Source organism: Delphinapterus leucas, chromosome 15 (genome assembly GCF_059928025.1).
Source record: "Delphinapterus leucas isolate spDelLeu-1000000601 "Yukka" chromosome 15, BTC_Dleu_Yukka2, whole genome shotgun sequence".
Classification (NCBI taxonomy): Eukaryota; Metazoa; Chordata; class Mammalia; order Artiodactyla; family Monodontidae; genus Delphinapterus; species Delphinapterus leucas.
This window is the reverse complement of record NC_143143.1, coordinates 41,833,991-41,846,332: the sequence shown is the minus strand read 5'-3', so window position 1 is coordinate 41,846,332 and position 12,342 is coordinate 41,833,991. Positions and strand designations below refer to the sequence as shown.

General features: G+C 42.1%; 1 protein-coding gene across 4 annotated transcripts in view; it reads right to left on the bottom strand.

Annotated features, from left to right (window-relative positions):
• The window catches only part of KIZ (kizuna centrosomal protein), a 113,838-nt gene that overhangs the window by 29,632 nt on the left and 71,864 nt on the right, over window positions 1-12,342 (bottom strand). For all 4 annotated transcript variants that reach the window (XR_002647464.3, XM_022594206.3, XM_022594207.3 and 1 more), the window contains one exon: window positions 6,884-7,034. Coding sequence is in view for 3 of the 4 variants with exons in the window: in XM_022594206.3 (XP_022449914.2) it covers window positions 6,884-7,034 (151 nt within the window). In the remaining variant the exon portion in view is untranslated. The remainder of the gene's footprint in view (window positions 1-6,883; window positions 7,035-12,342) is intronic.

Genomic DNA, 12,342 nt, shown 5'->3' with positions numbered 1-12,342 from the left:
TGAAAGGGAAGGAGGAGCTGGGCAGAGGCTCCCTGGTCATCTTCCATGCAAGAGTGAAACGGTAACAATGCAAACATCTAGTGAACAAAGGGGAATATCATACTCTTTCCTTGTCATCAACATGAAAGGATGTGAAGAATCGCCGAGGCCAAACCTTGAAGATTGAGCCTTATGAGTCTGGCCGAGGCCACTGTCATCAGCCTTGACATCCCTGCAAGGCTCTTGCCTTCGGCCCGCCTTAGGACCAGCTGGCCTCCAGGACCCATGGCTTATCCGAGGGGCCAGAAGTGGACTGAAGGGGACTTAAGGAGTTCTAGTCTCCTTGGCCAAAAGACCTGGTGTCAAGTTAGCCTTGCAGCCGAGACCTGTCTGTCCAGTTCTTGTAACCAGGAGCTTTTCCTACATTTGTATAAAGTGGGCCTTGGATTTTACTCCAACTGGGATAACTCTGGAATGAACTGAACAGGAGCCCTGTTTCTGCCGACTGGCATTCAGGTGTACCATCCTCCCTTGAAGCTCGGGCCAGGGCTGGTTCCCATCACTGGCTGCCATAGTGCCCAGTCCCAGCTGCCCATGTAAACCATGGCACTGCACTTGCTTCTAGAATCTGTCCAGAAGGACAGGAGCTGCCATCTCGCAACCATCAGGATGCTCTCTGGACCATCCAAGCATGTCTCATTTCAAGATCTCTGCCCATCCTGATCTAGTCTGTCTGTCCCCACAGAGAGTAAGCTCCTATTCTGTGCACCCAATAATTCTGGATATATGGAAAGCATTTTAGAAGATGGACAAAAAGAATTGGCTTAATCTCTGTAGTTAAAACTATAATTTTCTTTTTCTGATATTTAAAATAATCCAAACTTTCTGAGACTGCCTCAAGTATGTATTTCTTCCTCATATTATCTTACGCAATAGCTGTAACTAATAATTTCTTGGCATGACTTCACAATAGCCACTGTCTTAACCCACAGTTTAAGAATAAAGTTGTTAAAGGACTGTTGAGGCTTTCTACACTTTATACTGTAGAATTTGCAGACAATGGAGATTGTCCTAGATTTTCAATAACTCGGATTACTTCTCACTAGTCCCTCCATGATGACACACAATCAACATCACTGTTTTGCACGTCCCTTTCATGTAAGAACTTCTTTTGCTTTAGCTGGGTTCCACCTGGGCTTCAAAAGAACACAGACTAAAGTGCTATAATGATACTGCAAACATCCTTCTAACAAGCCTTGTAAGCTTGCGAAGAATACCACCAGTGTCACCAGCTCTATACTGAGCCTTCTTTTTGCACCATGGTGAGTAAGTGCAGGGCACACTGCAGGTTTTCATTTATTTCGTATATTTTATCCCATTTATCTTCACTACTTAATACTCATATCTCTAGGATTTCTCTTACTAATTCTAGAGGTAACTTGTCAGAGATGAGTATTTTATATCTATAAGGGTTTTTGATGGATGGTCAAATTACAGCATGAGAATGGTTGGTTTGACTCTGCTGGACCATGAAGCCAACAGAGATGGCGGTAGATCTGCCCAGCGGGTCATCCGCAGAGGAATTCACAAGTTAAGTCCCTAACAAGCAGGAAATAATGACAATATGGGACAGAAACAAAAGTCAGCCTGAGACAAGGAACGGTAGGAAGGTCCATTCAAAGGGCCCATCAAAAACAACTTATGCAGAGTCAGGAAAAACATCTGTGATACATTCTCAAGATGTACTGTTTGCAGATCTTTGAAAAGGTGCGTTTCTAAGGAAGGCCCCAAACGGAAGGAGTTTGCAGTGTGACCGGCGAAAGAACTAAAGCGCAAAGAGTGAGCAAGCTGCCCTGCACGTCCCACCTGTGACTGAAGGGCTCTGCAAAGTGGGGCTCTCTATCTGAAAAATGCCACCAAAGATGGACCTTCTGATGGTGCTTATGAATGGCCCGTGCTTGGGTTCCAACTTATTTGTTAGGTAGTAAAGGCTCGCTCTCATCTCATACATTTGAAGCCCAGTGGTGGTGGTAGTGGTGGTGGTGCTGGAGACTGCCTCATCGTTCTTAGCAGTCTGCAGCCTAAGTCAACACCAACGAACTAGTCCCTCACTTTTCTAACGTTCCCAGGAGTCAGGAGAAAGCGCTTAGAAATTCAGCGCCAAGGCACACAATACTTACAGGATGACTGAGAGCGACACCTCCGTATTTCAGATCTTACGAAAGAAAAACTGTCCTATGAGTTACGCTCAGCAGGACACCTAGGATTAATTGGCTCATTTTCTCAAAGTTCTGTCTAAATATGGATCTTGCTAGGCCTAGAACCCTAAGAGTCATCTAGGTTGACTCAATTTACATCTAGAAACTTATCAATTGTGAAATTCACATGCATAAATAGATAAATGAAGATATTAATGGAAAAGGCTTTGTATCCAAACACCATTAAGAAAAATGAAAGGTGAAAATCAAACTGCTCAAAATATTGTAGCAAATAATACAAATTCATATATGAGTTCTTAAAAGTCAGTAAGGAAAAATATTACTAACCTAATAGAAAAATGAGCAAAGAACGTGAACTGGCAAATTACCAATATAAAATAAGAAATACAGATGGCTAACAAATAGGTGGGAGAAAAATGTGACCGCAATTTGACCTCCTTGGCACTTCTCAATTTGGTGCTCAAAAAAAAAAAATTGATAGTATCCAGTTTCATAAAGAGCTCAGAGAAAGGATATTTTCATCCATTCCTGGTAAGTGATGACCCTTCCAGGGTGAGATCTGACAGTGCAGAGCAAAAGCCTGAGAGACGCACATACCCTTTGACCTAACAGATCTACATTTAGGAAATCATTCTCAGGAAACCGCATGGGAATCTGTAAAAAACTGAACTGCTCAGATATTCTTTGAAACCTTTTTACTAGAGGAAAAATTAAAAACAACTTAAAATGTTTAACACCAGGAGCCTGGTTAAAGAGACAGTGGAAGAGCCACACAGGGGTCTCTGTGCAGCCGTTAGAAAGGATGTAGAACACGCGACGGCATGAAAGAAAGTTCACCTGTGACAAGTGGGGAACATGGAGCCCGTGCACACAAACAGTATAACCCACGTTTGTCAATATGTTAAATATTAAAGACCATACATCGCAGTGTCAACAGGGTTCTATGTGGACAGTTGGATAACAGGCAACTTTCTTCTTTTTGTTTACCTTAATATTCCAAGTTTGTTTTTTTCCCTGTTACTTTTTTAAAGAAAACATATGCTAGCTCTAGAAGAATACGGTTTCTGCAACGGGTGCTACAAAGAGAAAATGAACGTGAAAGCACTTAATAAAATAAAATTACCTTCCATATGTAAACCAGTGCTGTTAATGCAGACACAGAAGAACAAGAGAATGAAACACCACAGATGTTGACAGCATGGATGTTTCCCCTCATACACAGATTAACTGACCCTTCCTCAAGAACCTTCCTCCTGCACACCGGAAGTAATTTTTCAGTGTTAGAGAAACGCGAGTATCATTACTTAAGTCTTATCTGAGTTACAGGAGAGGAAGGGGATTTCATCGATGTAGCACTGAAAAGAAAGGGGAAGTATTCATATGAGCCAGTGAACGAGTATTCAAGAGAGAAGAACAGAACACCAGTCCCTCATTTCAGGAGAGGGGCAGGGGTTTCTGTGGCCGTTCCCACCTGCTCTGCAAGTGACTCCGGCAGGCTGGGCTGCTTTGCCTGCAGAGGTCCCCCTGGGTGGAAGCAGGCTTCACTTGGGAGAAAAGCAGTATTAAGGTACTTTGTATTTTAATGAAGCACCCAACTCATTTTTTTTTTTCACATAATTACAAATTTTCCTGATTTAAAAGCATGCAGCTCAATTATGTAATTGCCTAATAGGTTATGCGGGTGCTGTGGATCTTATCTGGTCTCAGGGGGACATAATCCAAATTTCAGCAGCTTTAATGATGTATTTACTCAGGAGACGGGTTGACTCCAGCTGACAGCAAGGGACCCACAGGTAAACATCATTTACATGTGGCTGTTTAATTAGCCATTTACCCAAGAGATCAAAGTAAGTATTTCTGAGCTTCATTAGACTCTTAACCAAGTGATGTCTAGTAGTGCTTCCTTAAATTTTGAAAATCTCCTACTTTTAAGATTTTATCTACAGAGAAACATTGAACCCATACTATTTACTAAATGTATATATTGTTCGAATACAGGAAAACAACTCAAAGACACTTGACTATGCTAATCATAAAACGATTTGTGAATCTAACAGTCCTAGAGCCCAGAAAAGCATTTTGTTCTCACGTCTGTAAGGCTTGCCCCTGCCCACATCATACTGGTAACGTTAGTCTTTAGGGCCGTGCATTTTTTCAGTCGCAACCTATTTGAGAAACTGATTGCTTGCTTCTATTTTTAAGGAAGGATTTTTTTTTTTGGCCGTGCCACAGCATGCGGGATCTTAGTTCCCCAACCAGGGATTGAACCCGTGCCCCCTGCAGTTGGAAGCATGGAGTCTTAACCACTGGACTGCCAGGGAAGTCCCTTAAGGATGGATTTTGTCATTCATTTATTAGTAATTTTTATGGCTGTCACTAAGATGATTTAAAAAGGAACAAGAAACCTACTAGGGGAGGAAGAATATCATTTGACTCATAAACTGTTAATTGGGAAGCCCCCTTCCCATTAATGATGGAGCTGTTATTTGAAAAATTATGAGTGAACTGGTCATCTGGAACTTGGAATATGTTTTCCTGATATAAACAACACCTTTAGGAAAAAAAAAAAGACGATGAGATGGCAAATGGCAGGAGACCAATACTTATTTCACCCTTGACATGGCTGAGATTTGGGGTAGCTGCAGTGAACAAGAATGGAAAACGATGTCGTTACAAAACAGTACTAAATACGATGGATAATAAAACCTGAAAACAAAATCCTTTTTAGGATCTACATTTATCAATAGGTATGGAACGGATCTAAAAAGCACAGGTTCTGTTCCTCCTAAAGAATACTGTTCTTTCTTTAAGAACATTCACACAAATGGTACCATACCTCAAACAAAACAAAACAAAACTAAGGGTTATTTACTGAGTCACACGCAATGCAGTAAAATGAAAATGTGTGCAGGAAGGATGCACACAAGGTTACCTTTGAAAAGGGCAGGAACTGTGAGGGGTGCCCAGGGGCTGTATCTATACCTGCAATAATTTACTCCAGAAGGAGGGAAGTGGGGAGGAAGGAGGCGAGGAGGGAGAGCAGAGAAAGGGCAGGGGGAGGGAAGGAGGAGGAGGGCGAGGGAGTCCGAAACAACATGGTGCAGGGGTAACACATGTGCAAGTGTGGGTCAATGGCGTCACTGTATCACTCCATGTACGTATGTTTGAAATGCTTAAAAACAAAAAGTCCTTTTACTCTCTTTTAATTAAGGGGGCAGGAAAGGGGGGTTTGGGAAGGCTGGAGGGTGATGCAGAGGCTCTGGACTGCATGGCAGCACAGGCTGTGGCTTTGGGACAGAGGGGAAAGGTTTGCCTCCAGCGGGGGCACATGCGGAATCCTGAACATTGTGCATAATAAAAATAAAAACTGTAAAATGATCAAAAAGCCTGAGAACACTATATTATGTATAAGGATAAAAAAACATACTTGGAGGGAATTCCCTGGCAGTCCAGTGGTTGGGACTCTGCACTCTCACTGCCGAGGGCCTGGGTTCAATCCCTGGTTGGGGAACTAAAATCCCACAAGCCACGCAGCATGGCCAAGAAAAAAAAAAAAAAAAAAGAAAGAAAAAACATACTTGGAAACAAGGCAAACAAGACATTAAGCTCAGGAGAAGAAAGGCCATGTCTATGGGGCGGCCGCTCTGGACCTGGTCTTCCACCCCCCACCCCGCACTCCCCATGTTTCCCCAGGAACGGGCTCCATCAGCTCGTGTCCAGCATCTCACGCTCTCCCTAGTGACAGGTCATCAGTCAGCCCCCAACTGTCCTGGCTGAGCCATGGCAGGGTTCGTCCTTGGCCGTCCCCCTCCCATCCATGCAGGCTAAATTCCCTGAGGCCCTGCAGGCCCTCCTGCAGCCTGGCTCAAGGGGCTCTGCGGCTTTCCAAACTCTGCTGAACCCGTGAACACCGGCTCCCGAGCTGGGCCAGACCCTGCACAGTGGGCGGTGATCCCTAGAGCTTCTCATCCCCGTCCCCAGATGCAGTCCACTCCCCAGCCACAGAGAACAGCTCCGTTTCCTGGAAAAGTGTGGGCTTTCTTGGTCTGTTCTTGGGCTCCTAACAGCCCTTGCCCATCGCCCTGCCCTCTGAGCCTGTCAAAATCCTGCCTGTCTTTTAAGGGTCACCTCGCACACCCCTCGGCTCCCGCCCTGTTTCTCCAGATGGCCTGGCTCCCTTTCCTGAGGGTCCATACCCTCTGCCGTGTTCTTACTGCAGGCATCCCATTATGCCATTCCCCTGAAGGAGGGACCACGTGGGATTTCTCTCTTTCCCTCCAGTGGATCTGGGCTGCAGCCTAATCCACAGAAGTGGATTAGTACATATTTGCGGAGTTGACATAAACGACCATACAGTATTTTTAAAGGATGGAGCGGAGAAAGAAAACCAGAATTCTACAAGATGCTCCTAAATTCCCTGGGCAAATGTTGTGGTAGCTATGTTTAATTAGGTTACCTCCAGGACCTGGGTTAACTTTATGTAAGGACTTGAGATGCCTACATATAACACTGTGCAAAAGGCCTGAGATCAGACAGTTCAACCAACCAACCAACCAACCAAAAAACCTCACTTACAACTTATCATTTTTTTCAAATATGTTAATCATTGTTAAGAATGTAACTATTTCCTCAAATGACTAACTTGTACATGTTGAAACTTATTTTAAAAAATAAAAATTACTAACCCTTGTCCTCCGGTCCACGTTTTTGACTGGGAAAACTTCAGACAGCTTCGCGACCACCTCTTCTTGGATAGAATTATCATGTCTTTTCAAGGTGGTAACACACTGACCCGATGGTGTCCTCCATAAACCTGAGGCTGGTGCTTGTTCAAACCTATGAAACAGAAACAGGAGACTCATTAGACGTGTGCCGCGCTGGGTGACTTAAGAACCTCCCACATTGTTAAAGGCCCCCATAATCAAGCTAGTATTAGACAGTTTATCCAGAAGAGTCTGGAACCTAATATATTCTGGGCTAAGGGAATTTCCAGAGTCCAGTACTTAGATGCAGTACTAAAAGGAACAAGGCCCACTTAGGAAAATGCATTATATTCCAGGTCTGGGGCAGGAAATGCACCAGATGAGCCTGGAGCACCTTGTCGTTCCAGGAAGTAAGGAAGTTCTCAGACTTCTGAGCTGTGTGCAAAGGCCTTGAGGGTTCCCTTGAAGGGGCTTCCACTGGCCAAGGACAGGACAGCTTGAGAACCAAAAGGATAATGACTACCGCAGACTGATACACAGCAAATATATAAAAATACATGAGTTCGTTTGAAAAATAAATAAGTAAATAAAATTTTAAAAATAATAAAAACCTTTGGATTCACAGGCCACAACACAGATGAATCTACAGACATTCTGCTAAGTGATATAAGCCAGTCACAGAAAGGCAGATCCGGTACGATCCCACTTACATAAGACGCTGAGGGTAGTCAAATTCACAGACAGAGAGTAGTGTGGTGGCTGCCGAGGGCTGGGGGAGGGGGGAATAGGGGCTAGTTTAGCGGGCACAGAGCTCCAGTTTTGTGAGATGACAAGTTCTAGAGATCTGCTGCACACCAATGTGGATGTACTTAACGCTACTGAACTGTACACTTAAAACGGTTAAGATGGTAAACTTTATGTTTATGTGTGTTTTTACCACAAAAATATAAACAACCCAACCTTTGGATGCTGCTAGGGCAACAACTCATTATTCTGGAAACTGGTTAAGTAAAGGGATAGAATCAAGCATTTACCCTGCCTCTGTGGTTGAAAAAAAAATTTCAGAGTTACCAAGTAGTTGATGGGAAAAGTTTTTCCAACTAATAAATGCAGAAGAAAGAACTGAGTTAGAAAAGTCACCATTTTCTAAGTCCAAGTGAATGAAATGCATCTAGGAAAGGATCCTAACTTTGAGAAAATTGCGTAATGGAAGCTTTATATCAGAGGCATCCATCTGCCAACGCTCGAGCCCACGGCCCAGCCTTGGCAGCACAAACGGTGGGACGAGTAGACACCTGCTGCCTTAGGAGGTGGAGTAAGAAGGACCAGCACTGCCTTGGATGTCATTCTGCCAGAATAACCCGCCTGGAATGTAATCCTGGACCCAGGTCCAACCACCAGTTTACAGGGAAATCATTTGGATCCTGATTCAAACACAGCAAATACAGACAGACTTTTTTAGAGAAAGCCAAAGCAAACTGACAAGGACTAGGTAATAAAGAATCTTCTTAAATGGTAATGTATTTAATCCTTGTTAGAGATATAAGTATTTGTGAGAGAAAAATGTTGTCTGTTTTAAACTACTCAAGAAAAAAGTGTGGGTGAGGGAAGGAGATAAAATAAGACTGACAAAATGTTGACAACTGTGGATCTGGGTGAGGGTACATGGGATTTCATTATACTCATATCTACTTTTGTGGATGTTTAAAAATTTCAAAGTATAAGCTAAAAAACAGTGTACTAATATCTGCAACTTACTTGGAAATGCAGACAAATAACAGATTGGAACTGATGGATGGATGGATGGGAAATGGAGAGAGACAGATTTGGGAGTGTAATAAAATGTCAATGGTAGAATCTGGGTGGTGGGTATGTGGGTGTACAGTTCTTTTTACTTTTCTGTGTGTTTGGAAATTTTCATAATAAAATGTGAAAAAAGTTAGTCTAGGTACAATCCAGAACCTTTTAAAATAAATCTTAATTGTTATAACCTTTGCCTGACCTAACCCTAGTTTTTCCCAAGACTTGATTATAAAGTAGGATGATGCATCATTGGAATCTTGGAACTTATTTAAACACTTCCCCAAATGATTCCAAGGTTCCAGGCTGGTTTGGTAGAAAGCCCCTTCAGCAACTTGCCTCTCCTGGTGATGTCTAGATCCCAGTGACGTCATAAAGCCCCCAGTTCCTCTTTTCTGTTCTGTTCTATGTGAATGAAGCAACCTTTGAATCTGTACTTGGGTTTGCAATAGATTTATTTCCCTCCTAGGAAAATGCGCTCACAGGCCATCAGCAAACCCTAGTCCAGTCAGCAGGTATATTTCTCATAATGAGTAAATCAACTGTGTTTTTAGCCTGAAAGAATGTTTAGTTAGGATGAATTAAATTTGAAAACAAGTTTAATGAGGATGAGTTAAACTAGTTAATTGGGATGGAATGAATTATCAGAGACCAGTCTCTCTGGTGACTGATACACATGATTTCTGCAGAAGCAAAGCCAAGGCAAGACTCGGGTTACTAACACCTCTGCCAACTGTAACCATCCTTTGGGTCCTGGAGTGAAAGAAGTAGCTAAGGTTTCCTATAATTATTATACCTGCTTCACAAAAGAACGAAACCTATGGGGTCAAAAAGCAAATAAGCTTCTGGAGGAGATTGAGCACTAGAACCTGTGACTTCTGAACAGCTAAACCAACACCTGGCAACAAGGAGGGCTTGGGCCATGGCTGGCCTTGTGTGGAGTCCCGTCCCTGGTTCTACACAAACATACAGAATCAGAACATCTACATAGCGGTACAAAGGACTTAAAGAAGTTTTTTCCTCTTTCGTCCACTTCACTTCAGAAACTTTACAGTATCAATGTCACACGGAAAAAACAAAGTGTGATGTCAGCTAAATTATATACTCCTCTAATTAAAGATAAGTAAAGCAATAGACTCTAAATAGTCTATAATTAACTTCATATACTTGGAATGGTTTCCAATGAGAAAACTGCAATTTAAGCAAATGTACCAGCATTTCCTAACTACAAATGATTTACAACAGATTGGTAATTTGACAATAGTTTTAAATGCAGACAAAGTAATAAGTACCTTGAATTTTATTCTGAGCATAAGCAGAATAAAATAGATTTCTACATACTATACTCCAAACACTATAAAGCTGACTCAATTGTTCAGCATTAGCTTGAGAGTACAATTGGGTGACTCCATCTGAAAGTAGCCACTGACAGAGACAATTAATTGCACCTGGACAAACATAAACTCATGGGTGGTCTCATCACGGTTTTCATATAAGATAAAGTGATTAAGTAATCACTTTTGTGTTAAAATATATTCTCCAGGAGGCAATATGAACAAAGTTTTAAAATCAACTGCCCCAAGTGACATGAATCATATTTTAAAAACTCATAATTGTCTAAAATAATGACTTGGTCCTCCACCTAATAATAGTAAACCTTTCGTATGAAGGACTTTCAACATTTAATCCTTGATATAACAAAAATTAATAATAATGATGATAGGAATGGTTTTGTTCATTTTTAAGATGCTTCATCCTGTGATAGAGAATTCAGAAATCTTCACACTATCTTTCAGAGTACGCTATGGGGCAGGTGTCCCATTTTCCAGATGGGATTAAAGCAAAGAGACAGATGTCGCCTGCCAAGGTTTGGTCAGGGGCTCAAGCAGGGCCACGACCACACCAAACATGGCTCTATTCACAGGCCTGCAGGAGTCCATAAGCTGTCAGAGCCTTCCCATTCTGCCCGGCTTAGAATTCTGTGACATCAATGTCATTAACAATTAAGGAACAAAAGTATCATTCTCTCCAAGTCTGTGCTTCCGGAATGACCAAGCTGTTTCAGTCCAAGGGATATCACAAGGCAGAAGGGAATACTTCACTTCGGGGAATACCTAGCAACAGCTCCTGGGTGCTAAGGGGCACAGGAGGTGGGAGCACACAGGGGGCAGGGGGAGCGTGACGCCGGGATTAAAGCCTGTGAGACTATTGTAAATAGTGCCGCAATGAACACTGGGGTGCATGTGTCTTTTTGAATTATGGTTTACCCTGGGTATATGCCCAGGAGTGAGATTGCTGGGTCATACGGTACTTCTATTTTTAGTTTTTTAAGGAACCTCCATACTGTTCTCCATAGTGGCTGTATCAATTTACATTCCCACCAACAGTACAAGAGGGTTCCGTTTTCTCCACACCCTCTCCAGCATTTATTATTTGTAGATTTTTTGATGATGTTATTCTGACCAGTGTGAGGTGATACCTCATTGTAGTTTTGATTTGCGTTTCTCTAATAATTAATAAAGATGTTGAGCATCTTTTCATATGCCTCTTGGCCATCTGTACGTCTTCTTTGGAGAAACGTCTGTTTACGTCTTCTGCCCATTTTCTGACTGGGTTGTTTGTTTTTTTGATACTGAGCTGCATGAGCTGTTTATATATTTTGGAGGTTAATCCTTTGTCCGTTGATTCATTTGCAAATATCTCCTCCCACCATTCCGAGGGTTGTGTTTCGTCTTGTTTATGGTTTCCTTTGCTGTGCAAAAGGTTTGAAGTTTCATTAGGTCCCATTTGTTTATTTTTGTTTTTATTTCCATTAGTCTAGAAGGTGGGTCAAAAAAGATCTTGCTGTGATTTATGTCAAAGAGTGTTCTCCCTATGTTTTCCTCTAAGAGTTTTACAGTGCCCCATCTTACATTTAGGTCTTTAATCCATTTTGATGGATAAAGAAGATGTGGTACATATATACAATGGAATATTACTCAGCCATAAAAAGGAATGAAATGGGGTCATTTGTAGAGATGTGGATGGACCTAGAGACTGCCATACAGAGTACAGTAAGTCAGAAGGAGAAAAACAAATATCGCATATTAACGCATATATGTGGAATCTAGAAAAATGATACAGATGAACCAGTGTGCAAGGCAGAAACAGAAACAGATGTAGGGAACAAACGTATGTACACCAAGGGGGGAAGGGGAGGTGGGATGAACTGGGAGGTTGGGATTAACATATATACACTAATGTGTAAGGAATGGATAGCTAATGAGGGCCTGCTGTATGGCACAGGGAATGCTACTTCACTTTGCTGTGCAGTAGAAACTAATACAACATTGTAAAACAACTATACCCCAATTAAAAATAGTAAAATAAAATATAAGGAGCATAAAAAAATAAAGAAATAAAGCCTGTGAGAAAGGACTGGCAGCTAAGACCTGACTGCTTGTCTCTCAAAGGTCAGGTAGGCACCTGGGCCTTTTTCCGAGGCTAGAGAGGGAACCAGTGACAATCAGTGTGCACTGAACAGCATCCTCAGTCACGACAAGGGGTAATTCTAATTGTAACAGAACACAACAGTGACATTATAATGGAACCATTCCTGACTTCTTTATCTTGTGGCAAAGAAACAGTTCCGAAGGCTCCAG